Source organism: Rana temporaria, chromosome 11, assembly GCF_905171775.1.
Source record: "Rana temporaria chromosome 11, aRanTem1.1, whole genome shotgun sequence".
Lineage (NCBI taxonomy): Eukaryota > Metazoa > Chordata > Amphibia > Anura > Ranidae > Rana > Rana temporaria.
In genome coordinates this window covers 7,338,543-7,360,933 of record NC_053499.1, presented here as the reverse complement: position 1 = coordinate 7,360,933, position 22,391 = coordinate 7,338,543, and the positions used below count along the sequence as shown (strand labels likewise).

Genomic DNA, 22,391 nt, shown 5'->3' with positions numbered 1-22,391 from the left:
GTTGGCTCCCCTGCGTGAATCGACGTACCAGTACGTCGGTCTGTGCAGTAGTTTTTGCACGCGCGGCCGCCGCTGGAGCACACCCATGGACTTGATGTCTGCCGGGCCACCCGTGTTTGCGGGAAAGAGCCAGAACAGGGATCTATCAATGTAAACAAACAGATTGCCATTTTAAAGCGGGAGTTCACCCATAACATTTTTTTACCCTTAGATTGAGGCTCGTTTTGTCTAGGGGAATCGGCTAGTTGTTTTAAAATCCGAGCAGTACTTACCGTTGTAGAGAGCGATCTTCTCCGCCACTTCCGGGTATGGGTCTTCGGGACTGGGCGTTCCTTCTTGATTGAAAGGCTTCCGTTGGTCGCATCCATCGCGTCACGAGTAGCCGAAAGAAGCCGAACGTCGGTGCGGCTCTATACGGCGCCTGCGCACCGACATTCGGCTACTTTCGGAAAATCGTGACGCGATGGATGCGACCGTCGGAAGCCCTTCGGAAGACTGGCAATCAAAATAGGAACGCCCAGTCCCGCAGCCCATACCCGGAAGCGGCGGAGAAGATCGCTCTCTAAAAAGGTAAGTACGGCTTCGTTTTTAAATAAACTAGCCGATTCCCCTAGACAAAACGAGCATCAATCTAATGTTAAAAATAGCAATTTCCGGGTGAACCTCCACTTTAACAGGGGAGGAGAGAGAGAGATCTGCTGTTCCTAGTGATCATGAACAGCGATCTCTCTTCTCCCAGGCAGCCCATCCCCCATACAGTTAGAAAATCCTCCCTAGGTAATACTTTTAACCCCTTGATCACCTCCTAGTGTTAACCCCTTCTCTGCCAGTGTCATCTATACAGTAATCTGTGCATTTTTTTGTTTTTTTCACTGATCGCTGTATAAATGTCACTGGTCCCAAGAAAGTATCAAAAGTTTCTGATCTGTCCGCTGCATTGTCTCAGTCCCGCTAAAAATCGCTCATCACCATCATTACTAGTAATTAAAATGCCATAAAAATATTGCCTATTTTGTAGATGCTATACATTTTGCAATATATATATATATATATATATATATATATATATATATATATATATATATATATATATATATATATATATATATATATATATATATATATATATATATATATATATATATATATATATATATATATATATATATATATATATATATTATATATATATATATATAATATTTCATCGTATTTTACTAGCCGACAGCAATCCAGAGGGACGACCCCTTCCAAATCCATGATCTTGAAAAAAGTAAATCCAGTAACTAGCGACGTACACTGCGACCTCTGCAGCCCCGTTATTGCTATCCAGAGCTGAGCCCTGACCCTTTTCCACCCAGATCTCGGGGGCAGAGACCCCCAATATATATATATATATATATATATATATATATATATATAGCAGAATACATATTGGCCTAAACTATTTTTTATATATATTAGAATTTGAATATGTATTTTAGCAGAAAGTAAAATATATATGTAGCATGTCTCCGGTCTCAATCCAAACCTGTAGCACAGTGTTTTTCAACCAGGGTGCCACGACGAGTCCTCAGGGGTGCCGGAGCAACGGCCGATTTGAGAACTCCTGTTAACTCTTGTGATAGAGGAGGGAGATAGCTTAAGTGATTGTAAAGGCAGAAGGTTTTTATCTTCATGCATTAAAAAAATAAAAGCCTTCCGTTTGCAGCAGCCCCCCTAATACTTACCGAAACTCATCTCAATCCACGAGTGTCTCTGCCATCTGGGACTCTCCCTCCTCATTTGGTTGAGACACAGCAGCAGCGCCATTGGCTCCTGCTGCTGTCAATCAATGTCAGCCAATCAGGAGAGAGCAGGGGTGGGGCCGAACCGCTGCTCCATGTTAATGGACACAGGGGCTTGGCTTGGGTGCGCCCATAGCAAGCTGCTTGCTGTGGGGGGAACTTAACAGGAGGAAGGGGCAAAGAGAGCTGGTGAGGGACTCGAAGAGGAGGATCCGGGCTGCTCTGTGCAAAACCATTACATGGAGCATGTTTGTTATTTTTAAAGAAACAAATTACTGTAGTATCACTTTAGCCCGCACCTGCTCCCGGCCTTTTCCTCCTCTCTGTGCTATTGTCTGCAAAACAGAAAGCTGTGTAGGCCGGCCGCCCGTATCCTAGTAACAGTGACGTCATTGGTTGCTAAGGACATGTCGGGTGGCCCATATAGCGTTCTGTTTTGCCGGCCCATGTGAATGGGGCCTTAAGCATTTACTATATTGTACAATTTGTTTTGAATGCCACTGATTCATTTGTTTTATGCAGGTGTTTGTCGAGAGCTCGAACTCCACAGACCACCAGCTGCCGTTTCCGGAGTCTCACCTGTGGAAGCTTCTTGATCGTCACGCTAATACCATTAGACTGTACGTGTCCCTCCCAGAGCACGCCCCGGGCCCTCAGGCTCTGCGCTCCTCCTGCACGAAACCTTGCAGGAACTCCGAAAGCCAGGCGGCGTTGTGCGAGAGGGGGAAAGCAGACGGGAAGTCCGTGGACGCCATTCTGGAAGAAAGCACTGAAAAACTCAAGTCCCTGTCCCTCCAGCAGCAGGAGGAAGGGGGGAACGGGGACAGCAGTAAAAGTACAGAGGGCAGTGACTTTGAAAACATTGACTCTCCGCTGAACGAGGCGGATTCCTCAGGGTCAGCCGACAACAGAGACCTGGAGAACCGGATTCTCCCCGCTGACTCTGAGAACAACTTCCAGTCGGAAGAGCGATCGGACTCTGATATTAATAATGACCGGAGCACTAGTTCTGTGGACAGCGATATCCTTAGCTCAAGCCATAGCAGCGACACCCTGTGCAATGCGGACAACGCCCCCATACCACTAGCCAACGGGCTCGACTCCCACAGCATCACCAGCAGCCGCAGATCCAAAGCCAACGAAGGCAAGAAGGAGACCTGGGACACGGCCGAGGAGGATTCCGGGACGGACAGCGAGTACGACGAGAGCGGCAAGAGCCGAGAGGAGACCCAGTTTGTGTATTTCAAAGCAGAGATGCATTCTGGGGAGGAAGGATCTGGGGATGGGCAGAAATGTACGTTTCGTAAGTTTGTGCACCATGGAGAAAGGAGTTCTTTAAAGTATCTTTGCATTGATCAAAATCCATGTATTTCTGAGGCGCGTTCTCTGACTTGTACAAACCTGGAGACAAATCACGCCTTTTGTTAGCTTTATATTATTGGGCAGCCAACAAAATGGCAGCAAAGTTATCGATATACAGTAAAACCTTGGATTGCGAGTGTAATTTGTTCCAGAAACATGCTTGTAATCCAAAGCACTTGTATATCAAAGCAAATTTCCCTATAAGGAATAATGGAAACTCAAATGATTCGTTCCACAACCATTTATTCAGAAGTCCTTCAGTTTATAGTCCATGTAAAAAGATTATAGCAATGTGACCATAAAATGTCCGTCCACAAATGAAAGCCTCCACAAGGGGATTTAGAAGAAAAATCCATAAGGAGCTCCAGAGTATAAAAGAGAAGAGAGGCGCCTCTAAGTGTAGCAATAAGTTGCTAAATGTTGTACCTTCATTAAATGTAACCTTATTGCTACACTTAGAGGCTCCTCTCTTCTCTTTTATACTCAGTTGTGACATGATGCTACTTGTATATCAAGACATCGCTTGTATATCAAGTCAACATGTATTTAAAAATTTAGCTTGTCTTGCAAAACGCTCTCAAACCAAGGTTTTTCTGTATTCTTAGAAGAGAAGTATTGGCTTTTGTGATGGCCAACCTTGGCACCCCAGATGTTTTCAAACTACATTTCCCAAGATACTCATGCACTCTGCAGAGTAGTTGAGCATCATGGGAAATTTAGTTCCAAAACATCTGGGTTGCCGAGGTTCACCATCACTAACCTAGACGGAAGCCGCATTGATCCTTTGCTGCATCTTTTCCCCTGCTGGCTCTGCGCAGAGAACTGAGCAATCCAAGACCGCGATTGCTCATCCCCCCCCCTCTGCTCTTAGAGCTGGGACTGCCAGGCTCCGGCTCTCTGCTCTGCCCCTCCAGCGCCCACTGGAGCGCTAAGCCGTGGAGGGGGCGGGAGCGGCTAGCTTAGGCTCTCGGTGGATTGCTAAAAAGCAGGTGCCGGTGTTTCGTCAGATTTGGTGACCCGTCAGAATCGGTAACAGAAGGGACGTTCTGTCGCCACCATCTTGTTACACCCACCGGAGTTTTCCGTTTTACAGGAAAAGTGAGTTTATTTAGTGAAATCCAGTACTTGGAAGTCCGTGTGACTGGTTGGATGTTGAACTTTTAAAGCAGCAAACTTCTTTAAGATTAGCAAACCTGTGAGGTGAGCAGTCAGAGTTCTAAGTACTGGATTTCACTATATATACTCACTTTCCTGTTAAATACAAGTGTAAAATGCAAAACTCCGGGGGGCGTAATAAGATGTCCGCTTTCCCCTTCTCAGATTATCCTTACAATGGAGGAGTGCGGGGTGTACAAAGATGGCGGCGACAGAACGTCATTTCCGTTACCAATTCTGACAGGGTCGCCAAATCTGACGAAACACCGGTACAGGGTTCTGGGTGGATCCCTAGAACGGCTTTATGACGTCAGCCCGCTGTCGGCTGAAAATGGGTCACAAGCCTGCAGAACTAATTGCACTCTTGTGATCCATAGACGTCCTAGCCAAAAAAAGCTTTGACTATACTTGTCCTTTAAGCCCTCTCCTATTCAGTCTATACCAGGTTGGGTGTATTCTTATTGGTTCCCTGCAGCCCAGAAGGGAGATTGTGTTACATGAGGAATTAAAGTGGAAGAAAATGCAAATCCCAACTACTTCTAATCCTACTCTCAGCCACATTCTAAGCCTAATCTTTTTAGCCCTGTTAAGAAAAAAAGACTATCCTTACCTGTTCTGCAGCCGCTTCGGTGTCCAGCACCACCCTCTGTGTGCCTGGGAAGTGAGTGTCACCCATAGAGATACTATATGGGGGTTCCGTTGTCGGCTGACTCTACTACACACTGCTCCTAAAGCCTCTGCTGCCAGCTCAGTGTGGGACCGGCAGAACAGGTAAGTATAGCGATTTTGTTTCTTTACAGGGCTAGATAGATGAGGCTTAGAATGTGTCTGAGAGTAGAATTTGAGTTTTGAATTGCCTTTACTTGGACTTAAAGGCCTCTTTCAGATGGCGCGGAATCAGTTGAGCGTATTCGCCTGCTCAGCAGGGGATTTCTCAGCTGATCCCCCCACGGAGCAGGGGGATGTCAGGTCCGTGTCCACTTCTCTGTGCAGAGCGGACAAGGACACAGCCCCCTGTTCTCTATGGGCCATTCGAATGGAAACAGACCACCTGTCCCTTTCCATCTGACTGTCGATCCCGATCCGTGTGTTTTGATCGGATGCCGGTGGCTGTCAGTGGACACATGTCCGATGACACCCGCTTCTCTATAGAGAACAATGGGTGGTCCCATCGGGTCCGCCTGAAAAACGGAAAAGCAGACCCGATCAGTCCACTCGTGTGAAAGGGGCCTAAGGGATTAAGCTGAGGGTACCAGGCAGGCATTGTGTGGCATCGCATGTTTGTATCTTGGGGTATCCCAGCAAGTTTAGACTTAGATTGGATGTGTGGTGTAACGGTCAGGGGTTAACGCCGTTATGATATTCCATTCCACCAACCCACGACCGCTTCCGACACGCCACAACCCGGTACAGAGGATCCATAAGAATTCCCCAGACAAATGAGACACACGCAGCTCTGTTCTCTGGTTCCAAACAGAATGGATACTTTAATGGTAAACTCAGGCTTGTTATATACAGTTAGAAGCCTGAAGAAACCATGGCTTAACTCCACCCACAACATGACACAATGGGTGCTCAATACACATTCCTTTAGATAATGACATTCAGATAATCTACATGAACTATTTACTAGTCATTTACCCAGACGTTCTGACTCCGCGATAAGCTATTCTCACCTGATACACAATATACATTCCTTTTGTGGACGTAATTGACATGCTAATCCACTACAGCTGAAAAGTCGGCCATCTGACCTTTCAGACTGCCAACACATCGATCATCAATAGACTTTCACACAATGAAATATCTTAGGAGCCAGACTCAATTAACAACTCAACAGTCTATGTGTCCCCACATGAATGAGTCACTCTGCTATTGACCTGTTGGGGTCAGAATTAACCACCTGTAATATTCCAAGATATCCTGCAATACATGAATTATCATTACTGTCCCATCTCATGTAATCCGAGATATCATTTCTCAGTCATCCTATACCCCTATTGGACATAGGATGACCCTAGACCCTAGAGTCATTAGTGAAGCTGGCACAGGAGTACCCCGAATCCTTCAAGAGCCTCTGGGTATCACGGGCCATTCCGTTACATGTGGGATAATCCATCTAACCTTTGCACCTTTTTTATATATAAAATGTGTATATTTTTGGGATTTGGTTTCTCCCAGCCAATCAGAAGTCATTCCCTGAGTACACCAAAGTGGAGTCGGCTCGCTGTGGATTTCTGTACTGGGCACATTGTCACAGCTCTTCTTGCTGTCTCAGGCCTTGTTCGCTGTATTATGTATTTAAAGTGTTACTAAACCCACAAAAGTAAAAATCAGTCTGTATATGAAGTAAAACATGTTTTATACTCACTGTGGAATCTGAGGGGTTAATCCTCTGCATTGTGTAAAATGGCTGTTTGATCCTCTCTTCTCTGATCCTGGCCTTCTTCCACAGTCCCCAATCTATCTGCTGATAGAACAGAGTCTATGGAGTCAGGCTGCACATGCTCAGTTTTTTTTTTTTTTCCTTCTTGGGAGGGTGCATGTGATCTGCACAGGGCCAATCGGCACTGTCCAGACAGAGGGTCAGGGGTCATGCAGCCTCATAGGACAGTCAGAGGAGAATGAAGACTCCTCCTACAAGCTTTAACCAGACATTGATAAAAGTCACAAGACTGCTATATACTGCTGATGAAAAAAGGTATTTAGCAGTTTATATTTAGTAAAATAATTGCATTTCCATATTCTGTGTACTGTGGGAGACCAGATATAGTGAATGCAGGGGGCGGAGTTTAGTATCACTTTGACCACTTGTCCAGGGGAGGACGTCCTATGACGTCCTCGACTTTGTGCGGTGATATCTGAATGATGGGTACAGCTACAGGCATCATTCAGATATCACCGTCTTCAGCCACCGATTCTGTGCACGATAACGATCAAAGCAGCGGTTCCGCCGCTTGATCGTTCTTATAGGCAGCGGGAGGAGACGCGCACCCATCCGGTGCTTCTCCGGGCTCTCCCGTGCCATCGGGGGGCTCGGAGAGCCAATCGGTCGGCGCTGCCTGGAAAGCATAGAGATGACTGGTGACCGTCGGAGACCCGGGCGCGGCGTTATGACGTCACGTCCAGTACCCGGGAAGTAAACAAAGCCACTGTCGGCATGTGATCGGTGAAAAAAAAACTGTCTGCACCCCCATAGCAAACATTCCCCCTCACTTCCAGTCCTGGTGACACACTGAAAAGGGTCACCTGCAGATATTGTAGAGTACCTCGATGTTCTGTCGGGGGTGTGATTAGACGTGTGAAGCCCAGAAATGTGTTGTGTTGTGTGTTCCTGACCCGGCTCGTCTCTCTGCAGGTTTATTGGTGAATGTAGATAAAAGAATCACCCTCTCTGCTTTCAAACAGCAGCTGGAGCCTTTTGTGGGCGTGGCCTCCTCCCAGTTCAAAGTCTTCCGGGTCTATGCCAGCAATCAGGAGTTTGAAAGTGTGCGGCTGAACGAAACGCTCTCCTCCTTCTCCGATGACAACAAGGTAGGAAGTTGGGTCAATGTCTTTGTTGAAGTTTCCATTTCAGTCTATGGGTTGCCACAATTTTTTTATAGAAAAAATTATAATTTACATCTGCCCTTGAAACCATGGCAACGGTACTCATTGCATGCTTAGGATTTTCTAAAATGTCATCCCTTGCTTACCACCTCTCCAAGAAATGCTCATGGCTCGATGTCAGTTTAGACTTCCTGCTGAAAAGGACGTGGCATCCCCGGCCAAATTCTGGTCTTCTGCGCTTCCATCTTTGGTACATGCCAAGTGATCGCATCACGAGGGTGCCGTGTTTCCTATGGCAGCGCTTGGACTGACTGTGTGATCATAGTAAAATCACACCCTTTAAGCACTCATGCATAGGCAGTGGCGGCTAGTGCTAATTTTTTGGGGGGGCAGTGCAACCACACCCCCCCAACCCCCACCCCCGGTCAGGTCGCCCATAACAACCCCCGATCCGGTCTGGTCTGTCAGTAGGTTGGGTTATCCGCAACAAAAACTGCTCTGTCGGTAGGTCGGGTTATCTGCAACACCGGTCCGGTCTAGTCAGGTTGGATCATCCGGGGGGGGGGCGAAACACCAAAACCCCCCCCCCCCCCCGGCTTGCCCACAGAAACTGCCGATCTGGTCTGTCAGTAGGTCGGGTCACATGCAACATCCTCCTTGGTCTGGTCAGGTTGGGTCATCCGAAAGGACCCCTCTCGAGTCGCCCACAACAACCCTCTCGATCTGGTCTGTCCGTAAGTCAGGTCGTCCGTAATGGGCTAAGCCTATTAGAACCTCAGGCTGTAATCACGTCTCAGGCTGTAATTCCCTATTGGAATCCATGCGTTTGGCGCCCTGCATGTAATTAGGGGGAGGGCCGCCACTGTGCATAGGGATGCAGGGGTAGGGGGGTGCCATGTTAAAGTGTCTCTAAAGGCTGAAGGTTTTCATTTCCTTAATGCATTCTCTGCATTAAGGTTAAGAAACCTGAGTGCAGCTCCTAGCCCCCCCTCCCCCACAAATACCGAAGTCCAATTTCGATTCAGTGATGTGCACAAAAGCAATGGCTCTCTGCTTTCTCTTGCCTTATAGGCTCAGAGACAGCAGCAGGAGCCGCTGGCAGGGAGGAGGAAGTGGGGGGGCAGGGCTGAGCCACGCTCTGTGTGCCTATGGACACACACAGCTGGCTTGAGAGTGAGCCCGTCCAAATGCCCCCTTTTTCTCCCCGCTTTTTTTTTTTTCATTAAATTATGTGTTGCAGAGTCTTTGTATAGGAAAGGGTAAAAGCTTTGTCATATTTTTTTGCTTGTTTTTGTATTTCTAGATCACCATCCGGCTGGGAAGGGCCTTGAAGAAAGGAGAGTACAGAGTGAAGGTGTTCCAGCTCCTAACAAACGACCCCGAGGTAGGAGCATTACACAGAGACCTCCTGACCCCGCAGTGCCGCGCCTGCATGGAATATTCATCCTCTGCCTTTCTGGTTTGTTTTTTAGCCATGCAAGTTCCTGCTGGACGCGGTGTTCGCCAAAGGCATGAGTGTCCGACAGTCCAAGGAAGAGCTGATTCCTCAACTCAGGGAGCAGTGTGTCCTGGACCTCTCCGTGGACAGGTACCTACCCTTCTCTCAAGGCTTTCCTCTCCTTTGTGTCTGGTTCAGGCATGCACATGGGCTGAAGTTTTTTGTAATGAGTAAAGTTTATTAAAAAAATAGGACCTGTCATTTGGAGATGTTTCAATTACAGATAGAAAGTCTTAAAGCAAGCCACTTCCCACCATGGTCTCTTTTTCGAAAATAACATAGTGCTCTGTTACTCTGGTGTCATAGGTACCCTGTGTATTAAATCTGACCTCTGGCCTTCTCTTCAGGTCTTGCACAGTTGTAGCAGCTCCTCTCCTGGACTGAAATGGCTTCCCCCAATTTCACTGCACACTGTGAGCTTCTCACAATGTGCATTAACTATCAACTTCTAGGCGCTACCAGCTTGTAATTTAGGGTATGTAGCCAAAAACAGGATGGTCACTAACCCAGCTGCTCAGACTATTTATTCCACTAGGAGTTGTGGAATGATGATCCAAAAAATAAATAAAAACACAAACCAGAGCGCTATATGGAAAGTGACCACAAGATGGTGCTGTAATGTATCGCTATACCAGGGCTCACAAATCAAGCCTCGTACACACGCTTGGTTTTCTCGGCAAGAAAACTGCTGGCAGAGCAGAGAGAATGGCATGTCCTTTGTGTGTGCACGGACCGAGTGTTTGGTGCCGCTGTCATATACTGTAAGGCAGGCTCCTCCTCTCCGGTCTCTTCCCTTCTCCCGGGCGGTCAGCCGCCTCCTGGTTCCTCGAGTCCTCCGTGTTCCCGGCGTGCAACGTCATATACAGCCCCGCCCTCTGGAGGGTGAACTTGATAGACAGATCACCCGTCCTATCCCAGTGACGGGTGATCTGTCAATCAAAGTCCCGGGACCAGGGGGGCGGGGCTGTATCTTTCAGCGAGCGGCGAGGAACACGGCTATTGAAATAAAAGCCGTTATCTCTGTTCCCCCTCTGTACACCTGGGTCTCTCTCTCTCTCTCTCTCTCTCTCTCTCTCTCTCTCTCTCTCTCTCTCTCTCTCTCTCTCTCTCTCTCTCTCTCTCTCTCTCTCTCTCTCTCTCTCCTGGCCTCAGTGATCGCTGGGAGAAGGACTCCCATTGACACACGCTCGCTGCTCGCCCCCCCCCCCCCCCCCCCCCGACTCCCAGGCAGCCCTTCCTCGCCAGACCTTAGAATACACTCGCAAAATGCGAGCAGGCGAGTGGATTTTTGAGGTCTGATTTAGAAGATTTTGTCACACTGCTGGAGGTGGAATCTGTCTCTACGTGAATCACATTTGTTTGTATGGCTCCTTTTAAGTTTTGAGAGAGTCCCATCTAAATGTCTGTTTTCTGCAGGTTCCGATTAAGAAAAAAGACCTGGAAGAACCCCGGCACAGTATTCCTCGATTACCATGTCTACGAGAATGAGATCAGTATTTCAAGCAACTGGGAGGTCTTCCTTGAGGTCCTGGAAGGTAAAGTGTGTGTTCTGATTTCTGAAGAGTCAGCCTAGGTTCACACTCGTGCGATGCGGGAACTGGCGAGATTCCAGAGCTGGTTCCTGCCTCGCATGTCTCCCGGAGGCAGTTCACACTGCCTTCTGTGAACCCCTGTGGGTGTCAATACAATGTTAATGACGCCCTCCGATCGGTTCACAGATCGCAGTGCAAACTGTTGATTCAAACAGGAATCCGATGAGAACACCCATGCGATCCGATTCCAGTGGGGTGGGGGGGGGTGCCTGTGCCTGTGCCTTTGCCTTTTTCCCTGTGCCTTTTTTCCCTGCGCCTTTTTTTCTGCAAATATAATGCGAGTTCAGCCATACATTCATTGCTCAGACATCGCACGTGATCGGCACCTCGGTTGCGAATCAAATGCAATGTCTGAAATCGCACTGAACCTGGGCTCAAGGACACTCTGAGGGAAACCTGTCACCTAGTTGTCAGACTGTAATTGCGATCCTGTGGCTTCAACCTATTCTGAATGTTTGTCTCTAGCTTCATGTAGACTGCAAAGTCAGACGACAAATCTGAATTGTCAGGAAAAGTCTGCACTGAAATTCTTCATGAGAGGTTTCTATGCTTTACCCATCAAGGGTCTGTAAATTAACCACTTGAAGCCCGGGTTATAGCCGTAAGACAGGTACAGCGTGAGCTTTAATTTCCAGGAGGGCGTACATGGAGGTCCTTTTGGGCTCGCACTGCCTGCGTTCCCCCTGCAGGGCACAGGTGGAGCGCTTTGTGATCGAGTCCTTGGAACTCGGCTGATCACAGGTCGGAGTTGTAAGGTTGCTGGTTCAACTAGACCCGGGTTTTAAGGACAATCTGGATGTATGGAAAGTCCCCCAATGCATTGGTAGTGAGAAAACATCCACACGCACACATGGTATGTCCACACACTAGCTTTATTTTCTAATGCTTACTTGTTCATAATCAGACAAGCTTATGTTCTTTTATAATTTCAAGTCCCAGTGAGTTTCTGCTTCTGGTGCCCACAGACCAATCAATGATAGTTTGTCTCCGGTACCAAGATACTCTTTACCCCAGACCACCTCCGATGCTCAAAGTCCATCTGCCCCCCCATCCCCAGAGACCCGTGACCGCTGTCGTCCCGTGGCCCATGACCCCCATCACCTGGACCCTAGGATTGACGCCCAAATACTGAAGGCCCACCATCAAAATGGCCCATCGCCTTCAGTGCCTAGACCACGGGGCCCAACCTTTTGAAGAGCAAGGGCCACTTAAGTGAATTTGTAACCGGTCACGGGCCATAATGAGTGTAGCGGGTGGATGGCATGTTCATGTCTGCTCCGCATATGCAGAGAGGACACTGACACAGCCCACTATACTTTTTAGCAGATCGTATTGGAGGTAGGATACAAGTCGGTTTATGTCTGCCACTACGTAGAGGTGAATGGGGGTTCCAATTGGTCGGACTGACCTTGTTAAAGGGGCCCAAGGCAGTTTACCCGCACCGCGGTGTACCTTTTGGCTTTCCTGCACTTTGCAATAGACTTCTATTATATTCTGCTGGTTTGGTGCATTTTCAGAAAGCTCATCAATCTCGCAGGTAATAACAGAAGTCTATGGCTCAGTGCAGGGAACCCGCACCTGGGGATTAGTTTTAAAGCAGCCCAGTAACCACTGCAGAACAGATATGCCCAGATATATATATTGTGATTTTAGTAATAAACTGACCTTTAACAGTATTATATTCCATCCCAGAGCACGAGGTCGCGGGCCACATGTGGCCCCCAGGCCACTGGTTGGGCACCCCTGGCCTAGACCAATAGCAGTACAACCTCTGCTTCCCAGAAACTTGATGTCTGTTGTGTTTCATGTCTTCTAATAGTTGGAAAACCATTCTATTCATGTACTTGCTGATCTACACCTCTCCCTGTGTTTTATGTTTTCTTGAAACAGAAGGTGAGAAGATGAAGTCTATGTCCCAGCTGTCCTTGCTGACGAAGAGGTGGAGGCCATCACAGCTAAAACTGGAGCCCTTCCAGGAGATTGTGCTGGAGACCAACAGTGTGGATGAACTTCGAGAGAAGGTGATAATCAAAGCATTACAAGTCTTTAGCTGGATACACACTATACAATTTTCTTTAGATTTATCAAAACCATATAATATGAGGTCAAATCTAAACACTTTCAATTTGAATGCAGTCGGGCAGGACCTTCTACTACATAGTTGAAGGTAAATCTAAAGGAAATCTTACAACAAAAGTTGAATAGTGTGTATCCAGCTTTAGAGTCCGTGTTCCAAACATTGTTTGGTGGCTGCTAAAGGGGTTGGACCACCAATGCCGATTCTTTGTCTTTTGAAGACTTTGTCAATGAGATCTCTGTGCTGAACTACCAGGTCTGTACATCTGTTGTACTCATTATGAGGCCCCCCCCCCCCCTCCCTGGGCAGGGTTCCTGAGTCTGTACACCTGCCATGTTCATTATGGGGAGTTTCCACCATTCCTGCTGGATTTTATATTTATATTCCTGATGAAAGGTGGATGGGAAACGCCCAGCGTGGACAGGAACAGTTTCGGGTGGACAGGGACAGTTTCGGGTGGACAGGGACAGTTTCGGGTGGACAGGGACAGTTTCGGGTGGACAGGGACAGTTTCGGGTGGACAGGGACAGTTTCGGGTGGACAGGGACAGTTTCGGGTGGACAGGGACAGTTTCGGGTGGACAGGGACAGTTTCGGGTGGACAGGGACAGTTTCGGGTGGACAGGGACAGTTTCGGGTGGACAGGGACAGTTTCGGGTGGACAGGGACAGTTTCGGGTGGACAGGGACAGTTTCGGGTGGGAATTGAAGGTGGAGATCTCACAAAGTATACAAGACCTTATATAGAGTTAGAAAATGGTTTGGCCAACAAGGCTTCTCCTTTAATTACAATACAACTTTTGTGTGGATTAATCCTTTAATTGCAGTGAAGGTTTATCACTTGTTGGACAGCTGAATGTTCTCACACACCATGTCTTTTTAAAGCCATTGTTTCCAACTTTTAGGGACTCGTTATTGAATGAAATAGTACCACTGGATTGGCGTAGAGCTGATGTGGTGCCCATATTTAAAAAGCGTGTTAAGTCTTTACAAAGTAACTATAGACCTGTTGAACGTTTACAGGGTGCCGCCCCCCTAATCCATGCGCCTGGTCCCTAAGCTCCATACAAGGGTGCCAGACAAACAGATTTCAAGGTGAGTTTTTTTGGGCTTCAAAAAGGGGTGGGCTCGGGTCGCAGAGCCCCCTCCCTTTTTTGAAGACCAAAAAAAATAAACACATTGAAATCTATGTGTGTCCGGCGCCCTGTATGGAGATTGGGTACTATTTCAATACCGAGTTCCTAAAAATTAGAAATAATGGCTTTGAATAGACTTGGTGTGTGAGAACATTCAGCTGTCCAAGTGATAAACCTTCACTGCAATTAAAGGATCAATCCACCCAAAAGTTGTATTGTAATTAAAGGAGAAGCCTTGTTGGCCAAACCATTTTTTAACTCTATATAGGTCTTGTATACTTTGTGAGTTCTCCACCTACAATTCCAGAGACTCTTCCTGTCCACCTGGGAGTTTTGGGCGTTTCCCATCCACCTTTCATCAGGAATATAAAATATAAAATCCAGCAGGAATGGTGGAAACTCCCCATAATGAACACGGCAGGCGTAAAGACTCAACAACTCCGCCCAGGGAGGGGGGGGGGGGGTGACGGAACCCTCATAATGAGTACAACAAATGTACAGACTATATATATATATATATATATATATATATATATATATATATATATATATATATATATATATATATATATATATATATATATATATATATATATATATATATATATATAAAAAAATTCTCTCTCTCTATCTATATCTATGTGTGGGGAGAGGGAGAGAGAGAATATATATATATATATAGAGGGAGAGTGTGTGTGTGTGTGTATATATATATAATATCTAGAAATGTCATATGAGAACAGTCTTGCATGACCGCAATTGTCATTCAAAGTGTGAGAGCGCTGAAGGCTGCAAATTGGCCTGGGCAGGAAGGGGGTAAAAGTGCCCGGTAGGCAAGTGGTTAAATAATAAAAAAAAAATAGCCAAAACTTACAGTACAACTTTTGATACTATGAAATGAATACATAAGGGAAAACGGCTTTTTTTGTGCTTCTTTCAGATGTGTGAGATCAGCGGCATACCGCTAGAGAATTTGGAGTTTGCCAAGGTGAGTTTTGTCTCCACCTCGTCCTCATAGATCTTCACTCAAAGCATCTCATTTTCTGATCATTTAGTAAATACTTGCTTAATGACCATCTAGTAATTTTGTTATTTAAAAGAGTTGTAAAGGCAGAAGGTTTTTTATCTTAATGCATTCTATGCATTAGGATAAAAAAAAAAACCTTGTGTGTAGCAGCCCCCCAATTCCCTGAGCTCCTTCTCTCTAACAATGTCCACGAGTGTCTTAGCGGTCCGGTGATCAGCCGATATGGTTCCGGCTAACGAGAAAGTTCCTGTAAGGACTGCGCAGGCGCAATCCTTCCGACGGAAATCTCCGAACCTTGGCCGGCATCCAGGGCGACGTGGATTTTGAGGAAAGTGGCCAGTCGGCCTCACGTCGTCGCTTCGCTCGGACGGCACGCTGCTCTCGTTTGGCCTCCTGGCTCTTTTTTTAACATCCTCCAATGCACGGGGATGTTAAAGAATGAGCCTGGATGCCGGCCGAGGTTCGGAGATTTCCATCGGCAAGGATTGCGCCTTTGCAGTCCTTAAGGTTCCCCTAACGAGAAAGTTCCTTTAACGACAAGTCACCGGGACTCTCCTTTTGATTGGCTGAGACACATCAGTGGCGCCATTGGCTCCCACGGCTGTCAATCAAAATTAGAAGAGAGAGGGGGGCAGCGTTTTGGAGCATTTCCACTCATCACACATAGGGCAGTCCATCCACCTGCCGCTCTACACATGGCAATCGCCCCAAAGAAGCTTCAGAATTTTTTTTTTTTTTTTAGTGGAGCTTGATGTATTTTTTACTGCGATTTTTGGTGCGGCGCATTTCTGAAATGCACAGATGTCGATGGATCCTCATTGTTGTGTTATCGCACCAATTTCACTTTCAACCCCCATTGACATTTAGCATAGTGGGAGCCAATGTTTTGTGTCTCGTTTTTCCTGTGACACGCATAGGGCAGCCTGTTGATTTCAATTGGATGCACTACACATGGTTAATGGGACATTTTGGCGTTTGTGTGTGTGTGTGTGTGTGTGTGTGTGTGTGTGTGTGTGTTTTTTTTTTTTTTTTTTTTACTGTGCAGCATTTGCCCTTTGTTTTTTCACATGTTTGCTTCTGTTTGTTGTGCCGTTAACAATTAATGGCACTGAAAGCGCAACTAGTAATTTCAGGTGTATAAACATAGCCATACACTATGCAATCTGATTGTATGCAATACCGATACTAGTATCGGTATCGGGACAACCCTAGTTCTAGTCTAATAAAGTAGAACGGCTAGTGGCTAGTGAAGGGGGAGAGGGGGCTTGGGTGGCCGGGGGGGAGGGGGGGTGCGGCAGTTGTCTGCCCGCCATAGGAGACACATGTCAAAGTGGGCCAGTCTGGATGAAGTACAGGGCCAAATTTTTGTCCCAGTCCAGCCCTGCCGCTGTGGCTTGAATCATGCTCGTTTCGCGAGACAACACTCTCAACCCGAGTTAGAATTTTTTAAAATACAGCGCTCTTATTGAAAAACACTCATTAACCGCGTTACTCCCAATTTGAGGTTCCACTGTACCGTATTTATTTGCACAGCAACTAAGACATTTCTGATTTAAAGTGCCCCCCCATCTGACTTTTGAAATGACATTTGCCAATCTTTATTGCTTTTGTTCCTTGCAGGGTCGAGGGACATTTCCCTGTGACATTTCTGTCCTGGAGATCCATCAAGAGTTGGACTGGAACCCAAAAGTATCGACACTGAACGCCTGGCCGCTGTATATATCAGACGATGGGGCCGTTATATTCTATAGGTACGGTGAGCAGCAACCCTCTGAATAAAACAGGACTGTGCAATTTTTCCATAACGCATCAATCTGAAAGAGTCCGCCCTCTGCGTCTTTGTATACTGATAAGGATTGGAGATGTAGATGGTTTCTTATAGTTGGCTTCTTATCTTCTAAGTGTCGATGGCTGCTTAAATTCTAGGTGTGCCCAGCACAGTGCAGAGATTCAGACACAGCTCGGCTATACATGTATGTCACCGGCGCTGTACTGGGCGCAGCGGAATGCAGATCCTTATGGGTAACTGATCATGTGATCGCAGTGTAAACAAATCTGTTATGAATGAATTCAGTCATAACGGCTCTGCTTCCTGTACCAGTGAGCTGTGATTGGCCCACAGCTGGCTCAGGTACCTTGTGATAATCGCAGCACCTTGTAGCATATAATTAGCTGTAGCCAAGCCCTCCTCTGCACTTTAAAGCTTCAAATCATACCAAGATCAGTATGATCCAGTTATTTTTTTATTTAATTTTTTTCAAACCCATTAGGGTTTGTTTACAATTGCAAAACTGGAAGTGATGAAATGCTCCATCGCTTCTGGTTTCCTATACTATAGAGATGATTAGAAGGGTTCCATCTTTATGGTCGGGTTGATCACTCAGGTCTCCCAGTGCATCAGGAGAGCCTGGTAAAGCCGCTGTTGGGGAGGGGTGATGGAACGTCCTTTACCGATGCTTGTTAAAGCAATCCAGCGACTAATAAGCTGCTAGGATTGCTTTTACAATGAAAGCCGACCATCGGCTGAAAAACAATACTGGGATGAAGCCTGCAGCTGCAGGTTATGTCCTAGTATAACCACTAAGAGTGCAGCAACGTGCGGGTACATTGCTGGCTGTCAATGGTTGTTATCATTTAGTGCCAACAATTTATAGGCTGCTCTATATCTCAGGCCCTGCTTACAATTGAAGGTCCCTACTGTATCTTGCATACATACACAGGGTTAGTTAACCTTTCAAATTCAAGCTACTTGTAGATGGTGTCCTGTCCGGAATTTGATCTTAGGACCCCTGGGCTGCAAGGTAGAAATGCTAACCATTAACCACTTCCTGCCCGGCCTATAGCAGAATGACGGCTGGGCGGTGGTTCGGTTATCCTGACTGGGCATCATATGACGTCCTGTAGGGTAACAGCCGCCGCGCGCCCGTGGGGGGAAGAGCATCGCGGCGATCGGTGATGCGGTGTGTCCTCTCCGACGGAGGCTCTTTACCACGTGATCAGCCATGTCCAGTCACAATGTAAACAGGAAGAGCCTTTGTTTGGCTTTTCCTCACTCACCTCTGACAGACGCGAGGAGAGACGATCGGCTGCGCTCCTGACGGGGGGGGGGGGGGGGGTGCTGATTATCAGCACAGCCCCCCCTCTGATGCCTGCCCAGGACCACCAGGGATGGCCATCACACTGCACCAACAGGTATGCCACCCTAGACCACCAGGGAAATTGCAATCGGTGCCTATACCCAATACGTGCCATCTATCAGTGATGCCAATGAGTGCCCATCGTTGCCACCTTATCAGTGCCCATCAATGAAGGAGAAAACATACTTATTTACAAAATTTTATAACTGAAACAAAAGAAAAACCTTCGATGATAAATGATAAATATTCTGTTTGTGTACAATGTTGCATGACCACGCAATTCTCATTTAAAGTGCGACAGCTGAAAATTGGCCTGGGCAGGAAGGGGGTGTCAGTGCCCGATATTGAAGTGGTTAAGCCTCGATCTGTGCCCTTGTCACATAATTAATATTCTCTTCCTCTCCTAGGGATAAAACTGAGGATCTGGTGGAGTTAACGGACGAGCAGCGCAACCAACTGATGAAAAAGGAAAGCAGCCGGTTGCAAAAAACTGGACACCGCGTGACTTACTCCCCCCGCAAGGAAAAAGCCCTCAAAATCTACTTGGACGGAGCTTCGAGTAAAGACGCCACTCAAGACTGACGGGCAGCCCCCGGCGGCCCACCTTTTTTTAGAGAGCCGTGATTTAACACAGACACTGCCGCCAAGGAGTGCCTCTCTTAGCCCCCCGGGTTCCACTTACCGAGTGTGAAGCTATAAAGAAAAACCAGCACTGATTGGTGGACTTGCACGGCCAATCAGCACCCTTGTTCCTTACGCGAAAACAAAAAAAAAATGTAAAACTAAAAAAAAATAAGTGGGGGGGCAATCACCGTTTGTGACTTGAGATCTTGTTTCTGCACTATGGTCGATTAAACTGTAAAAGAAAAAAAAAAAAACGCTGAAAGGGATGTGCAAATAACAATAAAATTATAGAAATGTATAGAGAAATATATTAAATTAAGTCGGGTGCATTGAAAGCTCTGGGCTTCGTCTTGTTCAGGTAGGATGTGGGCCCCACATTGGCTTCTGGCTATTCAAAAAGAGAAGAAATTCTTGTACAGTCTTTTTATTTTGCTGATAAACACATTACCTCATTGAACGCTAGAACGACCTTTTTATGTACAAGTCTGAAGGTGAAGCACAGCGCAAGAGAAAAAGGAAAAGTCGTAGATTTGTACCGAATAGCAATCAGACTAAAGCCGCGTTCTCCACTGAATCCGCTCCCCGCGTTACCGTATTGAAGTTGAGTTGGTCGCCCGCTGGGCATATATGAGGGGGAGCCATGTATTACGGTATTGATATTGGGACGGTCGTCCGCTGGGCATGATGCAAGATGGGCGCCCCGCATTATGGTATTGAAAATAAGGTGGTTGTCAACTGGGCATGATGTGCCCGCCCCCCCTTTTATGGTATTAAGGTCAGTCGTCAACTGGGATTGATGCAAGATGGGCACCCCGCATTATGGTATTGAAATCAAAGCGGTCGTCAACAGGGCATGATGCAGGATGGGCGCCTCCCCATTATGCCATTGAAATCAAGGCCACCGTCAACTTGGCTTGATGCAAGATGGGCGCCCTACATTACGCTATTGAAATCGGGGTGAATAGGCATGATGCAAGATGGGCACTCCACATTATGGCATTTAAAATCAAGGCCACTGTCAACGGGGCTTGATGCTGAAATATTGATATTGAAATCAAGGCGGTGGGCAACTGCACTTGATGGAAGATGGGTGCCCTCTATTACGGTTTTTAAATCAAGGCGGTTGGTGACTGGGCACCCCCCATTACGAAATTGAAAACAAGGCGGTCGGCGACTGGGCTTGATGGAAGATATGTGCCCCCTATTGCGGTATTAAAATAAAGGCGGTTGGCAACTGGGCATGGTATGCATGATGGGAACCCCCCCATTAGGGTATTGAAATTAAGGTGGTCGTCAATTGGTCTTGATGAAAGATGGGTGCTGCCCATGGCCGTATTGAAATCAAGGCGGTTGTAAACTGGGCATGACGCAAGATGGGTGCCGCCCATTGCGGTATTCAAGGTGGTTGGCAACTGGGGATGATGGGCAACCCCCCCCCCCCCATTAGGGTATTGAACACAAGACAGTCGTCTACTGGGCTTGCATGATGGGCACAGGGGGCTTTGGGGTATTGCAATCAAGGCAGTCATCCATTGGGCTTGATGCAAGATTGGCACCCCCCCATTAGGGCATTGAAATCAAGGTGGTTGGCGACTGGGCATGATGAGCACCCTATTTTACGATATTGAAATCAAGGTTGGTCGTCAACTGGGCTTGATGCAAGATGGGTGCCCCATATTACTGTATTAAGATCAAGGTGGTTGGCGACTGGGCATGGGGGGCAGTGGGGTATTGAAATCAATGCAGTCGTTCGTTGTGCTGGATGGGGGGGGCCCTCATTACGGTATTGAAATCAAGGTGGTTGGTGACTGGGCATGATGAGCACCCTATATTACGATATTGAAATCCAGGTCAGCCGTCAACTGGGCTTGATGCAAGATGGGCGCCTCATATTGCCGCATTAAGATCAAGGCGGTGTCGACTGGGCATGATATGCAAGATGGGCACCCCTATGGGGGTATTGAAACCAAGGCAGTCATCCACTGGTCATGATGCAGCATTACTGTATTGAAATGGGGACGGCCGTCCACTGGGCATGATGCAAGATGGGCAGCCCCATATTACGGTATTAAGATCAAGATGGTTGATGACTGGGCATGGGGGGCATTAAGGTATTGCAACCAAGGCAGTCCATTGGGCTTGATGCAAGATGGGCGCCCCCCATTACGGTATTGATATCAAGGTGGTTGGTGACTGGGCGTGATGAGCACCCTACATTACGATATTGAAATCTAGGTCGGTCATCAACTGGGCTTGATGCAAGAATGGCGCCCCATATTACTGTATTAAGGCGGTTGGCGACTAGGCATGATATGCAAGATGGGCGCCCCCCATTGGGGTATTGAACTCAAGGCAGTCATCCACTGGTCATGATGCAAGTTGGGTGCCCAGCATTACTGTATTGAAATGGGGACGGCCGTCCACTGGGCATGACGCAAGATGGGGCACCCCCATATTACGGTATTAAGATCAAGGTGGGGGTCGGTAGCAATATAGAAAGTCCCAGGCCTCCCGCAGCTTCCTAGGGGTCCCCAGACTCTAGAGCTGCAGGGAGTCTTGCTTTGTAATAGAGCAATCTCCTGTGTTTCATGGTAGTGTAAATAACCCCTCCCCCTAAAAAAAAAATAGACCCCGCCCCATTTCCTGTTCCTAGATTTATCGCATATCAACACTGTGTACATTGGGGGAAAAATTAGCTGCCTATTTAATTATTATTATTTTTTTTTGCTGTTTGACTATTCTGGTACTTTTTTTTTTTTTTTTTCTTAGCACGGTTTTGTTTTTGCTCCTGTTTTTAGTTCCCCCTCCTCCACGCAACACCCCACATTTTTAGTTTTTTTCTTTTTTTTTTTTTCAGTAATTTTCCGGCATTTGTGTGTCGACAGCCGACAAGCGCTGATCTCGGGATGTACGTCATGTAATCAATTGATTTGTTTGGGGTTTTTTTTCGTTTTTGTTTTTTAGGTTTTTTGATCTGTATAATTTTGCAAAATAAACCTTCACACGAAAACGCGCAAACCACAAATGTAACAGATTTCTCGCCTACCTTTTTGGAAAAATTGCCATCTAATTTGTAACGGATCGATTTAATGAGGTTTTGATAATTTTTTTCATGCCGCTGTTTACACAGATGAAACATGCCAATAAATTAAAAATGAGAAAATAATTTTTCTGAGTTTGTCCTTTTTTTTTGGGGGGGGGGGGGGGGGAGTGTATAAGAAATTTTTGGATAAAAGTTTTTTTTTTTTTTTACTTGTATTGGAGGCTTTTTCTGCTTATTACCAAGCTACTGCTATATTCGAGTCCAATATTGGAAATCCTGGAAGCGTCTCAAGTTAGCATGAAGAACATTTTAGAGACAGACTGAACTGTTAAAATTATTTTAATAAGGACATGAGAACATTAAATAGATCATTTTTATAATCGGCCAAAATCTACAACCGCTCTAC

At 46.7% G+C, this 22,391-nt stretch overlaps 1 protein-coding gene across 6 annotated transcripts in view; it reads left to right on the top strand.

The window, feature by feature from the left end:
* The window catches only part of USP47 (ubiquitin specific peptidase 47), a 78,111-nt gene extending 56,005 nt beyond the window's left edge, over positions 1-22,106 (top strand). For 4 of the 6 annotated variants that reach the window (XM_040327956.1, XM_040327954.1, XM_040327958.1 and 1 more), the window contains 9 exons: positions 2,310-3,090; positions 7,663-7,838; positions 9,157-9,237; positions 9,326-9,441; positions 10,768-10,886; positions 12,834-12,964; positions 15,095-15,142; positions 16,802-16,932; positions 18,726-22,106. In XM_040327956.1, coding sequence (XP_040183890.1) covers positions 2,310-3,090; positions 7,663-7,838; positions 9,157-9,237; positions 9,326-9,441; positions 10,768-10,886; positions 12,834-12,964; positions 15,095-15,142; positions 16,802-16,932; positions 18,726-18,900 — 1,758 coding nt within the window. In that variant the 3' untranslated portion in view covers positions 18,901-22,106. The remainder of the gene's footprint in view (positions 1-2,309; positions 3,091-7,662; positions 7,839-9,156; positions 9,238-9,325; positions 9,442-10,767; positions 10,887-12,833; positions 12,965-15,094; positions 15,143-16,801; positions 16,933-18,725) is intronic. The other 2 variants (XR_005744154.1, XM_040327957.1) reach the window with 2 other exon arrangements.
* Positions 22,107-22,391: the final 285 nt, after the last annotated feature.